Source organism: Aegilops tauschii, chromosome 6, assembly GCF_002575655.3.
Source record: "Aegilops tauschii subsp. strangulata cultivar AL8/78 chromosome 6, Aet v6.0, whole genome shotgun sequence".
In the NCBI taxonomy this organism is placed as follows: domain Eukaryota; kingdom Viridiplantae; phylum Streptophyta; class Magnoliopsida; order Poales; family Poaceae; genus Aegilops; species Aegilops tauschii.
This window is the reverse complement of record NC_053040.3, coordinates 494,402,873-494,426,051: the sequence shown is the minus strand read 5'-3', so window position 1 is coordinate 494,426,051 and position 23,179 is coordinate 494,402,873. Positions and strand designations below refer to the sequence as shown.

The 23,179-nt window shown below is 45.3% G+C and overlaps 3 protein-coding genes and 1 non-coding gene across 8 annotated transcripts; 3 read left to right on the top strand and 1 right to left on the bottom strand.

Moving 5' to 3' along the window:
• The first annotated feature begins 8,068 nt into the window (after positions 1 to 8,068).
• LOC109787262 (uncharacterized) lies at positions 8,069 to 10,083 on the top strand. Its single transcript, XM_020345819.2, has one exon. The coding sequence runs from the start codon at positions 8,207 to 8,209 to the stop codon at positions 8,801 to 8,803; it is 597 nt and encodes a 198-aa protein (XP_020201408.1). The 5' UTR covers positions 8,069 to 8,206; the 3' UTR covers positions 8,804 to 10,083.
• A 2,324-nt stretch (positions 10,084 to 12,407) lies between these two features.
• Positions 12,408 to 13,892, top strand: LOC109787261 (uncharacterized). The gene has a single exon (XM_020345818.4). The coding sequence runs from the start codon at positions 12,439 to 12,441 to the stop codon at positions 13,069 to 13,071; it is 633 nt and encodes a 210-aa protein (XP_020201407.1). The 5' UTR covers positions 12,408 to 12,438; the 3' UTR covers positions 13,072 to 13,892.
• A 3,817-nt stretch (positions 13,893 to 17,709) lies between these two features.
• LOC109787309 (uncharacterized) lies at positions 17,710 to 19,665 on the top strand. 5 transcript variants are annotated; one of them, XM_040393216.3, is made up of 4 exons: positions 17,806 to 18,090; positions 18,181 to 18,270; positions 18,614 to 18,944; positions 19,029 to 19,665. In XM_040393216.3, exons 2-4 carry the CDS (start codon positions 18,257 to 18,259, stop codon positions 19,443 to 19,445), a joined length of 762 nt encoding a protein of 253 aa, XP_040249150.1. In that variant the 5' UTR covers positions 17,806 to 18,090; positions 18,181 to 18,256; the 3' UTR covers positions 19,446 to 19,665. The 5 variants fall into 5 exon arrangements, with proteins under 5 accessions (XP_020201460.1, XP_020201462.1, XP_040249150.1 ...); XM_020345872.4 differs by having other exon boundaries at positions 17,861 to 18,090; positions 18,610 to 18,944; XM_020345871.4 differs by lacking the exon at positions 18,181 to 18,270 and having other exon boundaries at positions 17,710 to 18,090; positions 18,610 to 18,944.
• Positions 18,331 to 18,402, bottom strand: TRNAP-AGG (transfer RNA proline (anticodon AGG)). The gene has a single exon. It is a non-coding gene; the product is annotated as a tRNA-Pro (tRNA).
• Positions 19,666 to 23,179: the final 3,514 nt, after the last annotated feature.

The window sequence follows — 23,179 nt, the reverse complement described above, 5'->3', positions numbered from 1 at the left end:
GTTTCTGCTGCATGAGCATCAAATACATGTGGTAGAAAAGAGCATGAAGCATCAAGGAAGGTGCCATAACTATCTCGGATCACCACACCCATGGAACCACTACCTGTTTCAGCATGAAAGGAGGCATCAACATTTAGCTTGATATTTCCCCTTGGTGGCTTGTTTCAATGTTAGTACAAAGTTGAGTCATCTATTTTGAAATGGAGGGAGTACATCTGTACGGATTGCAGGCACAATTTTGATTGTTAGGCTTCTTTTTTGCAATTTATACAGATTGCTTTAACGGACATTGCACATCTAGTCACCGGTGTACTCTGGTTGTGGTGAGTTTGCTGGCGCCTCATCCACCAGAGATACCAACAGGTGGCCGCTATTGCTTCTTTCAAACCTATTGAAGGCAGATTTGGCAGGTCTAAGATGATGGAGCCCGATCTGTCCTCTTGTGTTGCTTCAAAAATAGTCTGCGAGCAACCCATCTGTCTCCACATTTCCTTAGCTCTTACACAGGTAAATAATAAAGGCTTGATGTCCTCTGCCCCCCACGGGCAAATAGGACAGTGACTACTCGTTCCCACATGCCTGTTTATTAGTATGCTTTTCAGTCGTATAATTCCATGTAAAGCTCTCCAACAGAATATCTTGATTTTTCTTGGAACATCCAATTTCCACAATGCGTGCCAAACAGGGTTAGGGGCCGCCGGTCCTACATGTGGTAGGTTGTTGTTTTGAAACTGATGTTTCCATTCTATATGATAGGCAGACCAGACAGAGAAAATACCCGTGCTCCTACACCCTGAACTGATTTATCATCTATACTTGTCAAGGGTATAACATGTTCCCATATCTATCACCTGGCAACCGTGGGTAAAAATACGCGCGTTTACAACAGATCAAATTGAGCAAATGTCGATGGCACTGTTGCCTAGATCCGAATACTCTGGCAGGAACACGGGCGGTTTTTTCTTTTTTGAACAGAGTACAAACGCAAGCGCTCATATATACGTGCATACGCTCACCCCTATGAACGCACACACGCACATCCTACCCCTATGAGCATCTTCGAGAGACCGAGCCAGCATATATCTTGAGATTTTACAAAGTCACCGTAGGCGTCTCGTAGTCGACGGGAACGTCTTCTCCCACTGAACACGTGTCGCCGGAATTCCCGAAATAAATACAGGATAAATGCGAGCACCAGGATTTAAACTCTAGTGGGCTGGGATACCACAATCCGCCTAACCATTCAACCACAGGCTGGTTCGCAACACTGGCGGTTGGTGGGCAGTAGTATGCCAACTTGTCTAGGACAAAGATCTCGCAGCAGTTCGCGTCAAACCCGCCATCTGCATACATATATACTCCAGGGCACTGAATCTGCATATATACTCCAGGGCACTGAATAGACGCACCGCCTTAGACTCGCCGACCGCCGAGCAATAACCAAATCCGTACGCCACATGCTGGTAGCACACAGGCCAGTGGACCATCTTGGACGATGGTTTGGTGTCAAGGCAGCACCGGTGCAAATGCAAGGGTTGTAGACGTGGTACCCGGTGTCGGCGCAGAGGACTTAGCTAGGACGAGGCCATGGAGAGGCCCGGTGAGAGGAGACGGTAAGCAGAAATTGCTGGGCACGAGCTTCTCCACAGCAGCAGAACCGAGCAGCCAAGCATAGAAATAGGATTCCTTTTTTCTTTTCGAGGCCCCTTTGGTAGTGGTGAAGAAAAGCTTGAGTTGGCCTGGCCTGTTGGCTCGCCGGTGGTGGAGCTCGACGACCGACGAGAGGGCGGCGTGCCATGAACGCGACAGGCTTCGGAAGCGGCCGACTGACTTGGCCGGCAGGTAGGAGAAGGCGTCGGTGAGGATGTCATCGGGCAAGGCCGCCATCGTCGTGTGTTGTTGGCTGGACTCGATCTCTTGCTCTGGGTTGCAATGGCGGCGATGGAATCTGCAAAGTTCAAGGGTGAAGCGTACGTATGTGATTGAGACAAGGGTGAAGCGTACGTACGTAGGTCTTTCTGGTGTAGGACATGTGATACAACAATAACTCTAAACCTAGCTGGCTAGCCACACCAATGCAATTTTTTTTTTTGAGATTTACACCAATGCAAATTGGAAAGGTTCATGGGCTCATGGCCACGTGAAAAAAAAAGCAAAACATCGGCCAACGGCAAAATACTTAGAGGACGTATCCCGTGCGATCGAGCTTTTTTTTCATGGTAATACGTGTCTCGTTCATATCATAAAGATCAAAATACAAGTCACGTACACTAATAGAAAAATGGGCTTTCGTTCGGGCCTGGCCAGCCCATTAGTCCCGGTTCTGTCACAAATCGGGACCAATGGAGGCATTTGTCCCGGTTCGTGAGCCCAGGGGGCCGGCCGGGGCCTCATGGGCATTGGTCCCGATTCGTCTGGGCCCATTTGTCCCGGCTCTTGGCACGAACCGGGACCAATGGGCCTCGCTCCTGGCCCACAACCATTGGTCCCGGTTCGTGGCAGGAACCGGGACAGAAGGATGGCCTTTAGTCCTGGTTCCAGTCACGAACCGGGACAACTGAGTTGCCAATATATACCCCATCACCGGCGAGCAGAGCACTCCACAGTGCTCTGTTTTTTGCTGGCCGACGAGGAAGGGCATTTGGGTGCTCTAGCTCACCGCTTATGCATGTGAGGTGTTCGATGAAATGCCCGAGCCACACTAGTTAAGCTTTCTCCTCTCGAAGCTCGACCTCCAAGCTCCATTTTTTCCGAGATTTGTCTAGGTTTAGCGAGCCGTCACGCCCCGTCCTCGTCTTCACCGCTGTCAATCGCCCGCGCCGATCTCGTCGCCGGCACCACCGTGGTGAGCCTCTTGTTCTTATCTTCTTTCTGAAAGAAAAAAAAATTCTTACTTTAGATAGATACTTGTCTAATTTTCTTACTTTTGACACACATAATTATATATAATGCACGCAGATGAACCGGCAATGGATGTATGATGACAGACACACCTCTGAGTACATTAAGGGCGTGCATAATTTTCTCGAAGTGGCTGAGGCAAATAAGCAGAATAGTTTTATGTGTTGTCCATGCCCTAATTGTGGGAATACGAGGTCTTACTCTGACAAGAAAATCCTTCACACCCACCTGCTTTATAAGGGTTTCATGCCACACTATAATGTTTGGACGAAGCACGGAGAAATAGGGGTTATGATGGAAGACAGCGAAGAAGAAGAGGACGATGACAACTATGTGCCCCCTGAATACGGTGATGCTGCAACGGGGGAAGTTGAAGATCAAGAGGAAGCTGAAGATCCAGAGGAACCAGACGATGTGCCCGATGATGATCTCCGTCGGGTCATTGTTGATGCAAAGGAAAAGTGCGAAAGTGAAAAGGAGAAACTGAAATTCGATCGCATGTTAGAGGATCACAAAAAAGGGTTGTACCCCAATTGCGAAGATGGCAACACAAAGCTCGGTACCGTACTGGAATTGCTGCAGTGGAAGGCAGAGAATGCTGTGCCTGACAAAGGATTTGAGAAGCTACTGAAAATATTGAAGAAGAAGCTTTCAAAGGATAACGAATTGCCCGACAGTACGTACGCAGCAAAGAAGGTCGTATGCCCTCTAGGATTGGAGGTGGAGAAGATGCATGCATGTCCTAATGACTGCATCCTCTACCGCGGTGCGTACAAGGTTTAGAATGCATGACCGATATGCGGTGCATTGCGGTATAAGATCAGACGAGATGACCTGGTGATGTTGAGGGCGAGCCCCGCAGGAAGAGGTTTCCTGCGAAGGTGATGTGGTATGCTCCTATAATACCACGGTTGAAACGACTGTTCAGAAACAAAGAGCATGCCAAGTTGATGCGATGGCACAGTGAGGACCGTAAGAAAGACGGGAAGTTGAGAGCACCCGCTGACGGGTCGCAGTGGAGAAAAATCGAGAGAAAGTTCTGGGCTGAGTTTGCAAGTGACCCAAGAAACGTATGATTTGCTTTAAGCGCGGATGACATTAATCCTTTCGGGGAGCAGAGCAGCAATCACAGCACCTGGCCCGTGACTCTATGTATGTATAACCTTCCTCCTTGGATGTGCATGAAGAGGAAGTTCATTATGATGCCAATTCTCATCCAAGGGCCTAAGCAACCCGGCAACGACATTGATGTGTACCTAAGGCCATTAGTTGAAGAACTCTTACAGCTGTGGAATGGAACAGGTGTACGTGCGTGGGATGAGCACATGGGGGAAGAATTTGACCTAAAGGCGTTGCTGTTCGTGACCATCGATGATTGGCCCGCTCTCAGTAACCTTTCAGGACAGACAAACAAGGGATACCACGCGTGCACGCACTGTTTAGCTGACACCGAAAGTATATACCTGGACAGATGCAGGAAGAATGTGTACCTGGGCCATCTTCGATTCCTCCCGACCAACCATCAATGTGAAGGAAATATGCCCTAGAGGCAATAATAAAGTATTATATATTTCCTTATATCATGATAAATGTTTATTATTCATGCTAGAATTGTATTAACCGGAAACATAATACATGTGTGAATACATAGACAAACAGAGTGTCACTAGTATGCCTCTACTTGACTAGCTCGTTAATCAAAGATGGTTATGTTTCCTAGTCATAGACATGAGTTGTCATTTGATTAACGAGATCACCTCATTAGGAGAATGACGTGATTGACTTGACCCATTCCATTAGCTTAGCACCCGATCATTTAGTATGTTGCTATTGCTTTCTTCATGACTTATACATGTTCCTCTGACTATGAGATTATGCAACTCCTGTTTACCGGAGGAACACTTTGTGTGCTACCAAACGTCACAACGTAAATGGGTGATTATAAAGGTGCTCTACAGGTGTCTCCAAAGGTACTTGTTGGGTTGGCGTATTTCGAGATTAGGATTTGTCACTCCAATTGTCGGAGAGGTATCTCTGGGCCCACTCGGTAATGCACATCACTATAAGCCTTGCAAGCATTGTGACTAATGAGTTAGTTGCGGGATGATGTGTTACGGAACGAGTAAAGAGACTTGCCGGTAACGAGATTGAACTAGGTATCGAGATACCGACGATCAAATCTCGGGCAAGTAACATACCGGTGACAAAGGGAACAACGTATGTTGTTATGCGGTCTGACCGATAAAGATCTTCGTAGAATATGTGGGAGCCAATACGGGCATCCAGGTCCCGCTATTGGTTATTGACCGGAGACGTGTCTCGGTCATGTCTACATAGTTCTCAAACCTGTAGGGTCCGCACGCTTAACGTTACGATGACAGTTTTATTGAGTTTTGATGTACCGAAGGAGTTCGGAGTCCCGGATGAGATCAGGGATATGACGAGGAGTCTCGAAATGGTCGAGACGTAAAGATCGATATATTGGACGACTATATTCGGACTTCGGAAAGGTTCCGAGTGATTCGGGTATTTTTCGGAGTACCGGAGAGTTACGGGAATACATATTGGGCCTTATTGGGCCATACGGGAAAGAAGGAAAAGGGCCTCAAGGGTGGCCGCACCCCTCCCCTTGGTCTGGTCCGAACTGGACTAGGGAAGGGGGGCGCCCCCTTCCTTCCTTCTCTTTTTCCTTTCCTCTTTTCCTATTCCATATGGGAGGTGGAATCCTACTAGAACTAGGGAGTCCTAGTAGGACTCCACACTTGGTGCGCCCCCTCCTAGGGCCGGCCCCCTCCTTCCTTGCTCCTTTATATACGGGGGCAGGGGGCACCCCATAGACACAACAATTGATCCTTGAGATCTCTTAGCCGTGTGCGGTGCCCCCCTCCACCATATTACACCTCGATAATACCGTTGCGGAGCTTAGGCGAAGCCCTGCGTCGGTGGAACATCATCATCGTCACCACGCCGTCGTGCTGACGAAACTCTCCCTCAACACTCGGCTGGATCGGAGTTCGAGGGACGTCATCGAGCTGAACGTGTGTAGAACTCGGAGGTGCCGTGCGTTCGGTACTTGATCGGTCGGATCGTGAAGACGTTCGACTACATCAACCGCGTTGTGATAACGCTTCCGCTGTCGGTCTACGAGGGTACGTGGACAACACTCTCCCCTCTCCTTGCTATGCATCACCATGATCTTGCGTGTGCGTAGGAATTTTTTTGAAATTACTACGTTCCCCAACACAATGTCGAAAGAAAGGCAAGCATTTCAAAGGCGAGGCAGATCACCGAAAAAAGCCCGCCATGCGTACCGGTGATCACGTACTTGCTATGGTCTCTAATTTACACGTAATATTTGGAAAGGGTCCCGGCGGACTAACTGTTCCGAATGACGCTGAGGAACGCGCACCCATGTGGAAGAAGAAATCTATATTTTGGGACCTACCCTACTGGAAAGAGCTAGAGGTACGCTCTTCAATCGACGTGATGCACGTGACGAAGAACCTTTGCGTGAACCTGTTAGGCTTCTTGGGCGTGTATGAGAAGACAAAAGATACACCTGAGGCAAGGGAGGACCTGCAACGTTTGCACAAAAAGACGGCATGCCTCCAAAGCAGTACGAAGGTCCTGCCAGCTACGCTCTTACCAAAGAAGAGAAGGAAATCTTTTTTGAATGCCTGCTCAGTATGAAGGTCCTGACTGGCTTCTCGTCGAATATAAAGGGAATAATAAATATTTCAGAGAAAATGTTCCAGAACCTAAAGTCTCATGACTGCCACGTGATTATGACGCAACTGCTTCCGATTGCATTGAGGGGGCTTCTACCGGAAAACGTCCGATTAGCCATTGTGAAGCTATGTGCATTCCTCAATGCAATCTCTCAGAAGGTGATCGATCCAGAAATCATACCAAGGCTAAGGAGTGATGTGGCGCAATGTCTTGTCAGTTTCGAGCTGGTGTTCCCACCATCCTTATTCAATATCATGACGCACGTCCTAGTTCATCTAGTCGATGAGATTGTCATTATGGGCCCCGTATTTCTACACAATATGTTCCCCTTTGAGAGGTTCATGGGAGTCCTAAAGAAATATGTCCGTAACCGTGCTAGGCCAGAAGGAAGCATCTCCATGGGCCATCAAACAGAGGATGTCATTGGGTTTTGTGTTGACTTCATTCCTGGCCTTAAGAAGATAGGTCTCCCTAAATCGCGGTATGATGGGAGACTGACTGGAAAAGGCACGCTAGGAGCGGACTCAATAATATGCAGGGACGGGCATTCTTGGTCTCAAGCACACTACACAGTTCTACAGAACTCTACTTTGGTGACCCCATATGTCGATGAACACAAGAATAATCTGCGCTCCAAACACCCGGAGCAGTGTGACGACTGGATTACATGTGAACACATCAGGACTTTCAGTAGTTGGTTGGAAACACGTCTCAGAGGTGACACCACTGTTTGTGATGAGCTGTACTCGTTGTACAGGGGACCATCTTCGACTGTATTGACTTACAAAGGATACGAGATAAATGGGAATACATTTTACACGATCGCCCAAGATCAAAAGAGCACCAACCAAAACAGCGGTGTCCGCTTTGATGCAGCAACCGAGAGGGGAAATGACACATATTATGGTTACATAATGGACATATGGAAACTTGACTATGGACATGATTTTAAGGTCCTTTTGTTTAAGTGCAAATGGGTCAATCTGTCAGGAGGCGGGGTACAGGTAGACCCATAGTACGGAATGACAATAGTCGATCTGAACAATCTTGGCTACACTGACGAACCGTTCGTCCTAACCAATGATGTGACACATGTTATTTATGTAAAGAACATGTCTACCAAACTGAGAAAAAGAAAAGATAAGGAAACGAATACATCATATGATTCAGTGGGCTATAAGTACAACTGCATGTTATTGGAACAACTCTTTAGTGCTTCGTTTTTAAAAGGCATTCTTTAGTTAGTGCCTAACGTGATTGCATCTTAGCTAATTGTGACCTAGAACACCTATGCTCGAGTTTGACCACCCGTTAGTGCTCGACATTTGACCACCGTTGGTTTACGGTTTGTGGCATGCATCTGTATATGGGTGATCGATTGACCATGATCTCAGGAAAAGCATAGCTCTCCGTTGGTTCGTCGTCCCGTACCCTGCGGTTGGCATGCATGTCTATCTATATATAGCACCACCCCCCACATTTGGCTATATATCGACGGAGAGATGGGTCAACCAATTAAGAAGCAAATAGTCTAGGCCTCCAACGTACGATTGGACAGTTTGTGCATCGGCTGGCCATGGCGAGGCTCTTCACCACCGTCTCCTCCTCCGTCTTCGTCGTCGTCGTCCTCCTCCTCCTCCTCCTCAGTGAAGTCTCACACGCCGCCACCGCCGCCGCCGCCGACGGAGACGACGGAGACGACGACAACCCCGTGGTCAAGAAGTTGTGCGCCGACACGCCCTTCCCGGAGCTCTGCGCCTCCATGATCACGCGCTACGACGAGAGCAAAGGCGCAAACGAGGAAAGCCTTGTGGGGATGGCGGCCCTCACCTCCGCCAAGCTCCTTCTTAATGCGACGGCCACCGCGAGCCCGGCGGTCCAGAGGGACAGCCACCCGGGCCTGAGCAAGGCCGACGAGATCTGCTTCGAAACCTGCTTCAAGGAGCTGACCAACGCCGCCCAGACACTCGACAAGCTGTGCGTAAGCAAGGTTCAGCTCCCCCAAATCGACAACTTCATCAAGTTCAACAAGGAGTCGCATGTCGAGTGGAACTGCGAGAGGTGTCGCCAAGGGGAAGCCAAGATGATAGCCGACGATGTCTCCAAGGACAACGAGGCCGGGAAGGCCATGGCTGTCCTGGAGGCGCTCGTCAACAAAATACTAACCAAATAAAAGAAAAGAAAAACTCACTGAGTACTAGCTGTTATTACGTTTTTGGTTAGTTTCATTTTCTGTCTTTTGGGCATCTTATTAGTTTCCTTGGTTATGTAATACGAGTAGTAAATTCATACGTGCAATGCACACTGCTATTAGGGTGCAAATTAATTGCACGTAGATATTATGTAAGATATAAATTACATCTTAATTATGTGAGTAGCACAAACGTTTATTTTTTTCTTGAAAGAAATAGTCTTTGATATCTGGTATAATGTTAATTGCACGCTAAACTTCTTGAGCATTCAGAGTTGGAGTAATATGGTCATTGGATTGACATGTTTTGATGGTTAAGATTAATTGAATTTGCCCCTTTGGGTCTTTTGTATTGGTATAGATATAGATGTATGATATGATTTTGTTTTCTTTGTCGGCTATCGAAATAATAAAACTAACTAATTATATGTTTATATTATTTTTTCATAAAGGGCATTTTAACTCAATCCTACATTAAGTGAATATCCAGACTCTACATAACAAGATGCATAGCTAACACGTTTAAAAATGAAAAATAAAAAGCATTGACTTACAGGAAAAAAAAACTAAGATGGAGGAGATTCTATCCAAAGAGTCGAAGACTACTCCGCCATCCATGGTTGGAGAAAATTTCCCTAGCCGTAAGCTCGTGGCTGAAGCATTAGCACATGATAGACCAAGCATGGAGCCGGTGTGTACATACATGAATACCCAGCACATCAGTTGAAACACACTTTTTTGTTGAAAGCAACGTCACTCCTACAAAGCCACATGGCCCAACATAGGATTGCCACCAAAACGAGAATATGTGAATGGAAATATTTATTTTTTTCGAAACGGAGGCAAAAGATTTGCCTCATCTATTAAATAAGGGAGGGAAATATTTATCAAGACACCTCAACAAGTTGCCAAACATATTACGAACGCTCCAGGGTGGGTAGAAGCTTCAAGCTATCAGGACTATATAATCATGCCTTACAGTGTTAGAATATATAATAACGAAAAAGCAAAATGAAGTCTCAATGCCATCTCTTAAATTTGTAACCTTACACCATTGATAATTTCTCTGAAGAAGAGGGTAGAACATCTTGCAGCCAGTGTACCATACTATAACTTCTCTAAATCACGATATAAACTAAGGATCAAAAGATAAAAGAGAATAAAGAACGATTTAAAAGATAATGCGGCACCTCCCCAAGCTTGGAACAAGCCTAGGAGGGTGCCTTTACCCATATGATTATGCTTGGTCCTTTACCCATATAATTATGCGTATAATTGACGAAGGAAGCGAGAATATCTTAATAGGGACAAGTAGGTGTAGCCCGCACAGGGTTAGAATTAGGAGGTCGTACGCTTATCGAGCCCATGGGTATAGGATGCTTGTCCGAAGGTTTCAACATGTAAATATTTAGGTTGGGGAAGTGGAACTTCTTCATCTTGTTCTTCGTCTCCTACTTCTTCCACATGTTCTCTCGGGTTGGCGGCATCTCGTCATCTGTCGACCACCCGTCAGCTTCATGATAAAGGTCACCCTCATCATCCGACACAGTGATCCTACCATGTACTCTAAAATGATCTGTGATGAAGTTCCTCCATAACTCTCCATACTTCTCTTCGACACAAGCTTGTCGTGCAACATAATTCATGTTACTTGATCCATGAAATGAAGACATGCTCTAGAAACTAGAAATTCGTGGCAGAAACAACTCGAAATGAAAACAGGACGAAAGTGTGGTACGTAGATCGGAAAAATCCATGAAATTTATATATATGTAAAAAATCATGCAAGAGAAGACATCGGGCGAAAGGCGAAGCCGAGGCGGCATCCGAGGTTGTCATCTAGGAGGGCGGCTGCATGGGACACCCACGTGGGGTCCACTAGAACCTCCTCAATTGCCTCTTTTGCCTGATATTTTTTCTTTGACTAAACTTCCAAATATGATTTTTATGGATTTTACGGAGATTGTTTCCATATACCTGATCACATATTTACTATTTTAAGGGTTCTGGAGCCTTCTAGAATTTATTTCAATGAATTCTTCCAAAGTAATTACCTGTATTACATCAGTTTCTGCCTCGGGAGGGTAACCGACAATGTAATGCCTAAGTATTTTCCCATTCACTACTATCGGCTTGGTCCCCTCGGCATTGTTGTCCTTAAATTTCCCAAACCGATAAACTTCCTCGATGATGAATGGTCCTTCCCATTTGAAGACAAGACTTCCTGGAAAAGATCTAAAACGAGACTTTTACAAGAGAACTTTATCACCTATTTTAAATTCACATTTCTCTATTCTCCTATCATATGCCACATTTTAACTTTTTCTTTAACATATTCGCATTTTCGCTTCATTCCTCCACTCAAACACTCATATCCACCATAAACCATCTTATACAGTGATATTCCCATAGTATTTTTTATTAGCACGTCTATAAGCCCATAGTGCATTGTTTTTAGAGCAATTTGTCCTCGATCTATTGATAGTCTTTTGAAAATTAATTTGATCTCTCTATTAGTTAATTCAACCCGCCCATTAGGCTGATGATAATATGGTAATGCTACTGTGTGATTTATGTCATACTTAGCAAGAACTTTCCTAAGTACACCCGACATAAAATCTGAACGGCCATCAGTAGCTATCTAGGAACCTCAAGCCTTGGAAAAATAACATATTTAAGCATTTTAATAAAAATCTATGATCAACGCCTTTAGTTGGAATAATTTCTATCCATTTAGTGACATAATCAACAGTAAATAAAATAGAAATGTGACCCTGTGGAGTTGGAAAAGATCCATATAGTCAAAACCTCATGTCCAAACAAAAGCATAATTCATAGATATTTCTTGGTGTGTACTAATATTATCAACTTTTGACATTCATCACAAGACAATATAAACTTAAGGCGTCCTTGAAAAGAGTAGGCCAATAAAACTAAATTGTAATACCTTATGTGCAGTTCTGTCTCCAGGCTCCAGCATGGTGTCATCCCTATGCACTGGAGTGATACTTCGCCAAGATAGGATACTCCATATCCGATGATATGTTTCAGTGACGTATGTGTCGTGCAAGCTCTTGCCTATGCCAGTTAACATGACGAAAACATCCCACATATATCATGTTCAAAAAAATATAACACCCATATCTCCTTGTCCTAAACCATATCACATGGTAACTTGAAAATAATAATGTCTTTATGACCTTTTCAACAGACACAACAATCACCTACTATAAGTAGCTACTAGAGGACTCGTATGGTCAAGCATACGCTTGATCACTCGAGGGCTAAGATTAAAAGTTCTTCTTACCTCTTGAAAGAGCCCGACCATCCGTGGGTTACCACGTGTCGTACCATTCGCAACATGCATGCATCTGTGGCTCGGTGGCCTCACCTCCACAGATTAACCATGGCCACCGCCTCTCATGCCCCTATTTTATGATCTCTGGCTATCCTCAAAGACACACTCCTCCACCTCCGGCTATCCGTCAGTTCAGTGTGACGTACCCTGCGGTCGGCATGTATATCTATCTATATATAGCACCGTATGCATGTGCTTATATATATGGACTGCCGCATAGGACAACTAACTAAGAAGCTAACAGTTAATCCAGCTTGCCATGGCGAGGCTATTCACCATCATCTCCTCCTTCGCCGTCCTCCTCCTCCTCAGTGATGTGGGGATGGCGGTGGAGACCGCCCCCATAGCGCTCGGTGATCTGGGGACGGCGGTGGAGACCGCCCCCAAAGCGGCGGTCGGCGACGCCAACGTCAAAAGGTTTTGCGCCGAAACGCCCTACCCGGACGTCTGCGCCGACATGATCGCGCGCTACGATGACGAGTGCAAAGGCGCCGACGACAAGAAGCTGGCGGGGATGGCGGCGCTCACCACCGCCACCCTCCTTCTTAAAGCGTCCGCGGACGCGAGCCCGGGCGTTCAGAAGCAGCGCTACCCAGACCTGACCAAGGCCGACGAGGAATGCTTTGAAACCTGCTACAAGGAGCTGACCAATGGCGGAGAAAAACTCGACAATTTGTGCACGAGCAAAGAGGGCTCGGACGACATCGGCATGGCCCAGCTCCCCGAAATCCGCAGCTTCATCAAGGAGAACAACGGGGCGCATGCCCAGTGGAATTGCGATAGGTGTCGCCCTGCAAATGACAAGAAGACACCCGACGATGTCTCCAAGAAGAACGATGCCGAGAAGGCCATGGCTGTCCTGGATGTGCTCGTTAACAAAGTGACCAAATAAAGAAAAACAAACTCTCATTGCATACTACTAGCTCTTGTTAAAGTTGTTTGATTTTTAGTTTCCTTGAGAATATATGTACGGTCATGGTTTTGTTTTCTCGTTGACTTTGGTAATTAAACAAATTAACTACCACTCCAGTACTCATATGTTTATACTTAGTACCCATTCTTATCACTTACCCTGTGATTGTGATCGACCTCTGTGATGATCCACGGTTCCTCTGCCGATTTCATTCACCTCTTACCAACACATATGGTTCTTTTGGTTTTGAGCTTTTTTTGTTTTTAAATACTCCCTCTGTTCCTAAATATAAATCTTTGTAGAGATTCCACTAGGTGGACTACATACGAAGCAAAATGAATGAATCTACACTTAAAATGCATCTGTATACATCCGTATGTGGTTCATAGTAGAATCTCTATAAAGACTTATATTTAGAAACGGAAGGAGTATATGGTTCTTTTGTTGTTGTTGCTGAGGGTATGCGTATGATTCAACCAAATACGCTACGTAATAACTCATTTGTGGCACAGAAATATGTAAAGGAAGAAAAAAAACTGTTCACTTTAGGAACAAAATACAATTTGATAATAAACAACTAAGTTAATGGGTGAACCAATAAATTAATTGTCGTGCGGAGAAAGGATTGCAAAGAGAAAACCATCCAATGATGAATCTGGCATTTGGAAACCTATGACGGCCTTGGATTCCCCAGCTATTTTCTGACTAATGTTTATTTTCCAACTGTTTTACATGCATGGACTGATTTTCGACAAGTTTCCCTCTGTCAAAGGTTCGGTCCATACTTGCGCCACATGTTCAAGGCTGGTGCTTAAAAAAAAATTAGAGCAAGAAGACAAAAACTAGTGCCACTCACTCTCTTCTGGCTTATAAGGGCCGAGCGCGCGTACCCTAGGTCATTAATTTGATCAATGAAATTTGAGTTATATGCTACATGAAAATATACCGTTGAGTACGTATTTGAAATAATTTTCTAAATTGCTTAGTTTCTAAAGCTGTGTCAGAGAAAGGGCGATTATTATTTCCCTTGATTATGTATGTACGGTCATCTGCTTCGGTACAACCCCCTTAATTGAATCAACTGTGGAGATTTAAAACATACCACCGTGTAGGCACTAGGCGGCGACGTGGTCACGGTACCAGGACTCGCGGTAGTACTCGGCTTGCGACGCCTTGACGGTGCACCCCTTATTCGCCAAGCGCTCCATGTCGGAGCCATGTGGTTATGGTAACGGATCTCAAGGCGATACTCGGCATGTATCGAGCTCACGGCGGTAGTCCTATCGCGACTCCTCGATAGTGCTCCTATGCCTCCACCCTAACCGCCCCCCTCCCTCGAGGTGAACCCCATCCTAATCCATCTCGAATCTAGATGCCTCTGCCAACTCCTTTGAATTAGTTAGTGTTGATGGATCTCGCAGCATACCTCCCGGATGATAATGATGCGGCGTGGCGAGGTAGTGCCTCCACAGCAGTAGGCACCGTCACAGGGCTCATAACCATGGCCGTCGGGGGAGGGTTGTTCAAGATCCTAATTGGATAACCGCATCAGCAGTGGAGGTGAAAATGGACGGCAGTGGTGGTTTGGAGAGGAAATTTCACTCATGTGAGAAGTAGTATTTTGGCACTGGGATTGAGAATAGGAGCGAAAAAGGAATTTCCTACATATTATTAGAGGGGGCCCAAAGTACCCTTCTGAGCTCCATTGAATAGTAAAATCGATTATTATTCTTGCAAAAAATTCAAAAAATTGTGATTTTTTTTAGTAAACTTTGACAAATGTTCTAAGTGTTTGCAAATTTTCATCATGAGATCACATTCGTGGAAGGCGTGACCAACAAACAAAATTAGTGCTCCAAAATGCTTTCAAAAATAGTATTTTCGAAGCATCAATTTTTTTTCCAATCCTTCGATGAATGTGATCTCATGATGAAAATTTGCAAGCACTTAGAACAATTGTCGAAGTTTACCAGAACAAATTCAGAATTTTTTTATTTCTTTTCACCTTCTTTGATTTTAATGTTCATCCGAGATCATTTGAGCTCGAGCCGCTTGATGTTTGACTGAAGCTAGCGCTGCCCAAATTTAAATTACTTCAAATTTTAAAAACAGCAAATTTGAAAAATGTTAACACTTTGTAAAAAAATGTGTATATTTTTTAAAATGTTGATAGAATTACAAAATACTTGTGACATTTAAAAAAAGTTCGAAATATTCAAAAAATGTACACGAAATTTTAATAATATTTATACTCCTACAATGTAAAAACAATACTTACAATGTACCATAAATTTAACAAAATGTTGACGCATTTCACAAAATATGTTCATGACACTTAAAATATGTATCTACAATGTAAAAACAATCAAGTAGCTAAAAAATATTTTAATAGCTATCTGAAAATATTTAACATGTATTTGATTTTTTCATAAAAATGCATTTGAAAAAAAAATGTTAATCATATATCTGAAAAGTGCTGACATGTCAAAAAATGTATACGAAAAATGTATAATGTGTATGAAGAAAAAAGTAGACATCAAAATATATCTTTGAAAAAGCAATCTGTATAAAAACAATGTTTGGTCTATGAGAAAAGGGTACAATGTGTGTGAAAAAAATTAGATATGTGTTGAAAAAAATAGAAAGAAAAAGGAAACAGAAAAAAAAACTGAAGGAACCCAGTAAGAAACCAGGAAACCCGAAACACAAAAGAAAAGAATGAAAAACAAAAAAAATAAAAAACTGCTAAAGAAACACAGAAAACTAATAAAAGCAAAAAATACGATGAAACCCAGCACGGAAACATAGGAAAAGATAGGCAAAAAATGCCACTTAAAAACTGCTACCGGAGGAACTCATATTGAGTCGGCCAGTAGCACCCCGACATGAAAATCATTGTGGCGAGATGGAAGATAACGTCACAATAGGCGATAGATATCTGTGGCACGTTTTTTGGCCTTTCGAAAACAGTATCAAAGTCCTTTCGGATTTCGATTAGAGTGGGTTAAAGCCCCCGAAAGGGGCTCGTGGCTTTTTTTATCCGTTAGAGATGCTCTCGTGCAATGTTGAGTTGTATACTTAAATGAGTATCCTTGTGACTCTTGGGGGACAAAAAACCATGGGAAGCGGTGGTTACGCTCTTGAGTGCATACGCACCCATCTGTGAACAGTGAAATCGTTAAAAATAGTTAAATTAAAAATAATAAAACAATTTTTTGTTATGATGTGAGTTGGTCATGTGCATGAAGTCCGTGCCAAATTTCATGGAGTTTGGACAATTGAGTAGCTCTCAGCAGAAAAGAAAATTTCCGAGCATGTGAGAAACTTTTGAAAGCAACACTGTTTGGAGCTCATTTTGTCTTTTTTGTCACAAGCTCCTCGAATCTTATTTAGCCATGACATTGCGCACACACACCACGTCCACTGAATCATCTTGCATCCAATTTTGTTTTCAGATTTTCCCGAATTTTTCTAATATGTTTTTTATTTTACTGTTTACCTAGTGGTGCAGATGAGCCCGGGCACTGAATTGAATACTCACAAACCATGCCCATATATAATACAGAGAGAATAAGACAGGAGTAGAAGCCCTACAAGATGTTCCCATTTGAGTTGTTGCTTGTACAGACTTGTAACCAAAATTCGTTGAATATTCATCTGATCGATTTACAACACACAATTAATTTCAGATTCAAAGTCCAATAATATGACACCGATAACGAGAAACATCTAATTCAGGGGTCTGGCCGGTGCATGCCAATCAGCGTTTTGGGTACCGAGCGAAATTTCGCGATCTCACGCGGTTACCTCGTTTACCGTCCACCCTCGAGAAACACTCATACCGAGCAAAATATCTCGAATATTTTGAAAATTTTGAATTCAAACGCTCACTGACCAGTTAAATAGACGGTATCTCTTCCATGGCAACAGGACTGGTAGTGGCAAAGGTATCCTTTCCTTAGCTGCTAGTTGCAGGTTCGACTCTGGCCTGGCGCATTTTTATTCTTTTTTAGAAAATAGGCCAGGCAATGGTTCCTGAAACTTTTGAGTAAAATATTACGTATCTATATCGAGTAAAAAATATTTGAATTCAAATTTTAATTTTAAATTTCGTCCGAGATTTTTTTGGAATTTGGCGGTTACCGTGGTAACCGCAAATTCTGGTGACCCTCGAGAAAAAAGGTCAGCTTGGGATCCAAAACCTTGATGCCAATACTACTACTAGCAGCTACCACAATTATACTTGATCTGTCCGGAATAAGTTGACGTTCAAACGGGTGTATCTAGACGTATTTCAGTGCTAGATATGCCCGTTTGAGCTTGGGCTAATTTCGGACAGAGGAGGGAGCATTTTTCACCCCAAAATAAGCTACTACCACAATTCTATGCACAGTACGTGCGTACAAAGAAAAAGGGAAAAGTGATAGAGAGAAAAATAAATATAGTGCTAGAGATATTAATCCGGCCCGGTAAAACGAACCGTTGAAAACAACGAGGAAATGATTTAGTAGAAAAGTAAGTGAGTGTATACAATATTGTGGGAATTAATCAAGAACCTCCCTCATGGGTGTGATTTTTTTTATCTGAGAGAAAGAGGGAGGAAAAGAAAGAAAGAAAGAAAGAAAGAAAGGGAATGTGGGTGGTGAGCGTCCCCGCTGCGTCTGCCACCACGCATCCATCCATCCTTGAGCCTGGTCTGGTCACTGGTGTGGCTGTGGCTGTGGCGTCACGCAAGCCTACCAAAAAGCAAAGCTTGGGGATTTCTTCCACCTCTGTTTCTTTTCTTCCTCTTGCTTTTCTCCGCTTCTGAACCTTCCTTCCTTCTCGCCCTCTTCCTCCTCTCAGCGAGCTCTCCCAGAAGCAATCGACTCTTCTTCTTCTTCTTCTTCTTCTTCTTCTTGTTCACGAGCAGGCCGGAGCAAGCAATCGAGCTCGCACCAACTCTGCCGGCCGGACGGACGGACCGGGCAGGGGATAGGATCTGAAGAAGCTTCAGAGGTTAGTAGTAAGTAACTAGCTGGTTGCTTAATTAATTACCTCCGCTCCTGGGTAAACATGGTTTCTTTTTTGTTGCGTTTCTTTCTTTAGATTAGATTGACCATCTGCATGCATACCAGAGGGCTTGTTCAGGGAACAAACCAAAATATCCTTCCTTCGGGTACTGATGGAAATATTCAGGTGTGTGTGGTGCAGGGAGGAAGACATTTTTTTTTTCAAAAAAAAATGAAAAAAATATATGGGGCATTCCGAGAATTGAACTCGGGACCTCTCGCACCCTAAGCGAGAATCATACCACTAGACCAAATGCCCTTTGTTGTGCGTCTTCTCTTACATACTTCTTTATATCTTCATTATCCGTACAGTTCGCCAAGATAGAATAATCAGTTTTATCGTTTATAGACTCCTCTGTTCTTTGTACACTACACGCATAAAGTTACTTTTTACAAACAATTTGTTCATACTCTATATTGTGGTTGTGCTTCCTCCTGGCAAGTAAACGATTCTTTGTCCGTCCAGGCAGACCAGACAAGTCGATCCATCCATCCATCCATCTTGGGGTTGTCCGGTCCAGTCGACGTGATCGATCGAGCTCCATGATGAATGTGCTCTCCAGCGGCCACCCCCAGAACCTGCGCATGATCCATCACCACCATCAACACGACATTTTATTATTATGTCCACGGCGGAGCACCATCAACGCACATCCTCCTAGCCGCACGAGGAGGCCATCTTCAGGCTCCTTCCGCCGCGGCGCCGTCGTCCCGGTCAGGGCCGTCGCCGACGACGGCGGCGAATCCAGCAGCGGCAAAGACGACGACGACGAAGAGAAGCCAAGAAAAGACGACGACGAGGTACACGCCCTAATCTTGTTGCGTGCGTGCGTGCACGTCGAGTGCTGACGAACAGGGGAGCCGACTGATCGTGGTCGATTGCAGGGCACGTCGTCGGCGTCGGCGTCGAGGCGGAACCGGGAGGAGTTGGAGCGGCTGGTGGGGGCGCCGGACGACGACGGCTTCAGCGGGCTCGACCTGGCCACGCTCATCCGGAAGCGCTACGGCCGGAGCTACGACGTGACGCTCATCCGGAAGCAGTTCATGGGGCGGAGCCTGCTGGCGATGAACGTGATGTGGAAGTACCGGGAGCAGCGGTCCTTCCCGCTGACGGAGGAGGAGTACCTGCTCCGCCTCGACGACGTGGCCAACACGCTCCGCTCCTGGGGCGCCGTCGCCCACGTCCGCAACTCGCTCGAGACCACCAAGGACCGCCCCCGCATCGGCAAGGCCGTCAGCATCTTCATCGACGTCGACTCCGCCGGCGGCGGCAAGCGCTCCGACGAGTGGATCTACAAATGAACTACTACTTGACACCATTCAGCAACGCAACGCAACTCCTAGACTAAGTGACATTGCAGGGAATGAAGCGATGCCTTGGGCTGCTACTCCTAGACTTGTTTCGTTCGCAGCGTTGCATGCATAGACTAATGCAAAAACAACCGTACTTTATAAGTTAAATGCATGACTCGCTTATGTGGTAAATTTTGCATGGCTTAGTGGGAGAGAAGGCTTAAATGCATTGGTTAATGAGACATTGAGGCGGGCACTTTGCATGTCAAAAGAATTGGGACCAACTTCTCAATAATGTAAGCTCGAAATGCCATCACACACGACGGGGCTGCCACATTGGATCGTGCCTGCGTCGGCTGCAATTTCGTCGTGTGTATAGCAGCTCTCATGTAAGATCTATATCCACAGATCTCATGCGCGTCGAATTTGCCGACTCCAGCAACTACGAGTTGAGGTTGAAGAAGGCTTCATCATCCATGCATGTGTACCACCAACTTAATTTGCTATTTTTGCAACCAATTCAAGTTTGTTACTACTATCTATGTCTGTCTGTACAGAGCATGCCTTTCTGCTGGAGGGTCGCCAAGTAACAGATAAAATTGGACATAAATAACACAGCATCAGTAGTACGATTGAAAAGAAAATATTTCTTTTGTGTTCGCCATATAGCCCAAAAACAGAGCATGTCGCACAACCCAATCATCACAACTTCAAGAGGTCTGCGGCAAGGGGATCCACTATCACCATATTTGTTCTTGTTTTGTGTCGAGGGGTTCTCAGCTTTGTTAAAGAAGGCACAACAGAACAAAACAATTAAGGGTGTTTCATTTGGGAGCACCGGCCCCATGTAACACACCTATTATTTGCAGACGACAACATTGTTTTCTTGGAAGGATCCCAAAATAATTTGATAGCACTAAGGGAGATTCTAGAGAGGTATGAGGCCGCTTCTGGTCAAAAAGTTAACCTTCAAAAATCTGCTATATTTTTTGGAAAGGGCTGTGCGCAGGAGGAGAAGGGGCCTTTGAAGCAGGCTATTGGAATTGAAACGGAGGCGCTGAGTGAGAGATATCTTGGACTACCAACAGTGGTTGGAAAATCCAAGGATGGAACATTCAAATATGTTACCGAGTGCTCTAAAGGGAAGGTATCGGGATGGAAAGGACAGGGTTTATCAAAGGCGGCACGAGAAGTGCTTGTCAAATCTGTGCTACAATCTACACCAACTTTTATCATGAGCTGTTTTCAACTCACAAAGAAGATGTGCGGGAACCTGACATCAATTTCGTCAATTTTCTGGTGGGGTGCAGCAAACGGTGAGAGGAAAGTGCATTGGCTAGCATGGGAGAAAATGTGTACTGCCAAGCGGGACGGTGGACTTGGGTTTAGAGACCCAGTTGCTTTCAACCAGGCCTTGTTAGCAAAGCAAGCTTGGAGAGTGCTACAGTACCCACAATCCTTGTGTGCTAGAGTTCTGAAGGCCCGGTATTTCAAGGATGGGACGATTATGAATGCAACATGTCCCTCTGGCGCCTCTTATACCTTTCGTAGTATAATCTATGGGAGGGATCTGTTGAGAGAAGGCACGATTTGGCGAATAGGAGATGGGTCTAGGATAAACATACATCATGACAGTTGGATTCCAAGGCAAGGAAGTATGAAGCCGCTTGGGCAAACCTTTGTGCCAGGGGTGACAAAAGTCCAGGATTTAATGATGCCGAATGGGAAGGTCTGGAATATGAATATGAATCTAGTTGATGAAATGTTCTCACCAGATGATGCAAGAGATATTAAACAGATAGCGATTGGAGGCCCAAGTATGGAAGACTATTTAGCATGGAATTTTACCAAGAATGGGCAGTTCTCAGTGAGGTCGGCGCATCACTTAAGGATGAGGTTGAACGGGGTGAAGACTGGACGGCCAGGCTCTTCCTCCTCGGTGAACCAACACAAGGGATGGCTAGCTTTGTGGGATACTAGTGCTCCTAACAAGGCAAAAATTCACATGTGGAGGTTAATGAGAAATGGTCTGGCAGTTGGAACTGAGCTCCAGCGGCGGCATATCAAGGCTGGGGTTTTTTGTGCAGCTTGTGAAAGAGAAGAAACACTACTTCACCGATTCTGGACATGCCCACACTCAGTTCTTTTTTGGAAACTTCTGTGCTCGGAGAAAAGAGTTGTGGTGGCAGCCCCACCGTGTCATACCGACTCCTCGAGCGAGTTGTCCTCGGGGCAAATAGCTCCCATGCGACGTCGTTGAGTTGAATTGTCTCTCATGCGACATCGTTGGTTCAAATGGCTCTCATGCGACATCTGCGTTGGAAAAAATAGTTGCCGTGCGACACTGCTGCCTAATCCAAAGACACATGTTTAAAACTCGAATCAGGTGAGCGGGACCCACAGCGTGGGACCCACTAACTTATCCAGCTCAGCATTGGTCAGGTGAGCGGGACCCACAGCATGGGACCCACTAACTTATCCAGCTCAGCATTGGTACAAGAGGACACCGAGCCGTGCAGCACCCGAGCCCATCCTCCCCCCCTCCCCGGCCGTTGTTGTTCTTCTTCTCCGGCGACGACGCGCAGCAACGCCGTTCCGGGCCGCGACCTAGCAATGTCGAGCTCCGCTTCAGCCTCCCGCCGCTCATGGCCGCGCTATGGCGCAGTGCCCATGACAGGGTGCCCTGCATGCCCACGTACCGCACCCCTGAAGCGGCTAGTCACAACGACTGACAAGAATGGCAACCTTGGGCGGGAATTCGTGAAATGCGAGAGCAAACCAGAGCAGGGAAAGGTGAGATTTTACTTCTCAATATGCCAATTTTGGCTTTTGTCTCCCAATTTCATATTTGCCCATTTTTCATCGGATTTGGGATTTAGGGTTCATCTTTCCGATTTCAGAAATTGAAGCAATGCATCCATTTTGAGTGGCTAGATGAGTACATAGAGCGGATTCAACTGGAGGGTGCATCAGGGGAGCTCGATTTACCGTTGGAGGCAGAGAAGTTGGGCAAGTTTGGATCAGGCCCGTCTGGATCTGGGGCCCCTGGATCTGGCAATTCCATTGGGGGCGCCCATTCCATTGGTGCTACTGTGGGGGGGGGGGGGGGGCGATGCAGGAGTGACGGCAGAGCTGAACAAGCAGATGAAGAAACTCATCGAATTGCAGAAGCAGGGCAATTTGATGGGGCTGATGGCCGGACTTTTTTATGTTTGTGTAATTGCTCTCGTATTTGTTTATGTGATGATAATTAGTCGTAAGTGAATAGATTGGGCATCATTTGTAATCGTAATGATATGGATGTTTGAATAAAAGTGTTGCGCTGTACGAATTCGGCATGTCTTCTCCACTCTGTTTCGGCCCCGTTTTTTCAGTTCTTCAGTTCGTCATCAGTTTCAGTGGTAGAGGGAGAAAAGGAAAAAAAGGTTCGTCCACAGTTGCCCGAAAAGGCCAGGCCCATATAGAAGTTAGGCAGGGCCGAATAGAACATATCCAGGCCCATTGATAAAAGAAGTGTAGCTAGTGCAAAAAAAAAGTGCACACGGTCATTGACATCGATATATCTTTTCGGCTTTAGGTTATTTCACAAATTTTAAGTTTCCTGCAGTCACCTTTTTTGAGATAACTCATCTGATAATTATTTGAGCTATTTTTATGCACAAGCTATCGTGTCCGATGGTAGGGTCCCGTGTTGTTTCGCCTAAAACAAAAGGTTGGTTCTAGTTAGCAGTCTAACTTGCAGT

Excerpts from the sequence above, each read along its gene's own strand:
- LOC109787262 (XM_020345819.2), top strand. The coding sequence starts at position 8,207 with ATGGCGAGGCTCTTCACCACCGTCTCCTCCTCCGTCTTCGTCGTCGTC.
- LOC109787261 (XM_020345818.4), top strand. The coding sequence starts at position 12,439 with ATGGCGAGGCTATTCACCATCATCTCCTCCTTCGCCGTCCTCCTCCTC.
- LOC109787309 (XM_040393216.3), top strand. Across the intron at positions 18,945-19,028 it reads CAAGAAAAGACGACGACGAG|GGCACGTCGTCGGCGTCGGC; the intron begins GTACACGCCCTA and ends GGTCGATTGCAG.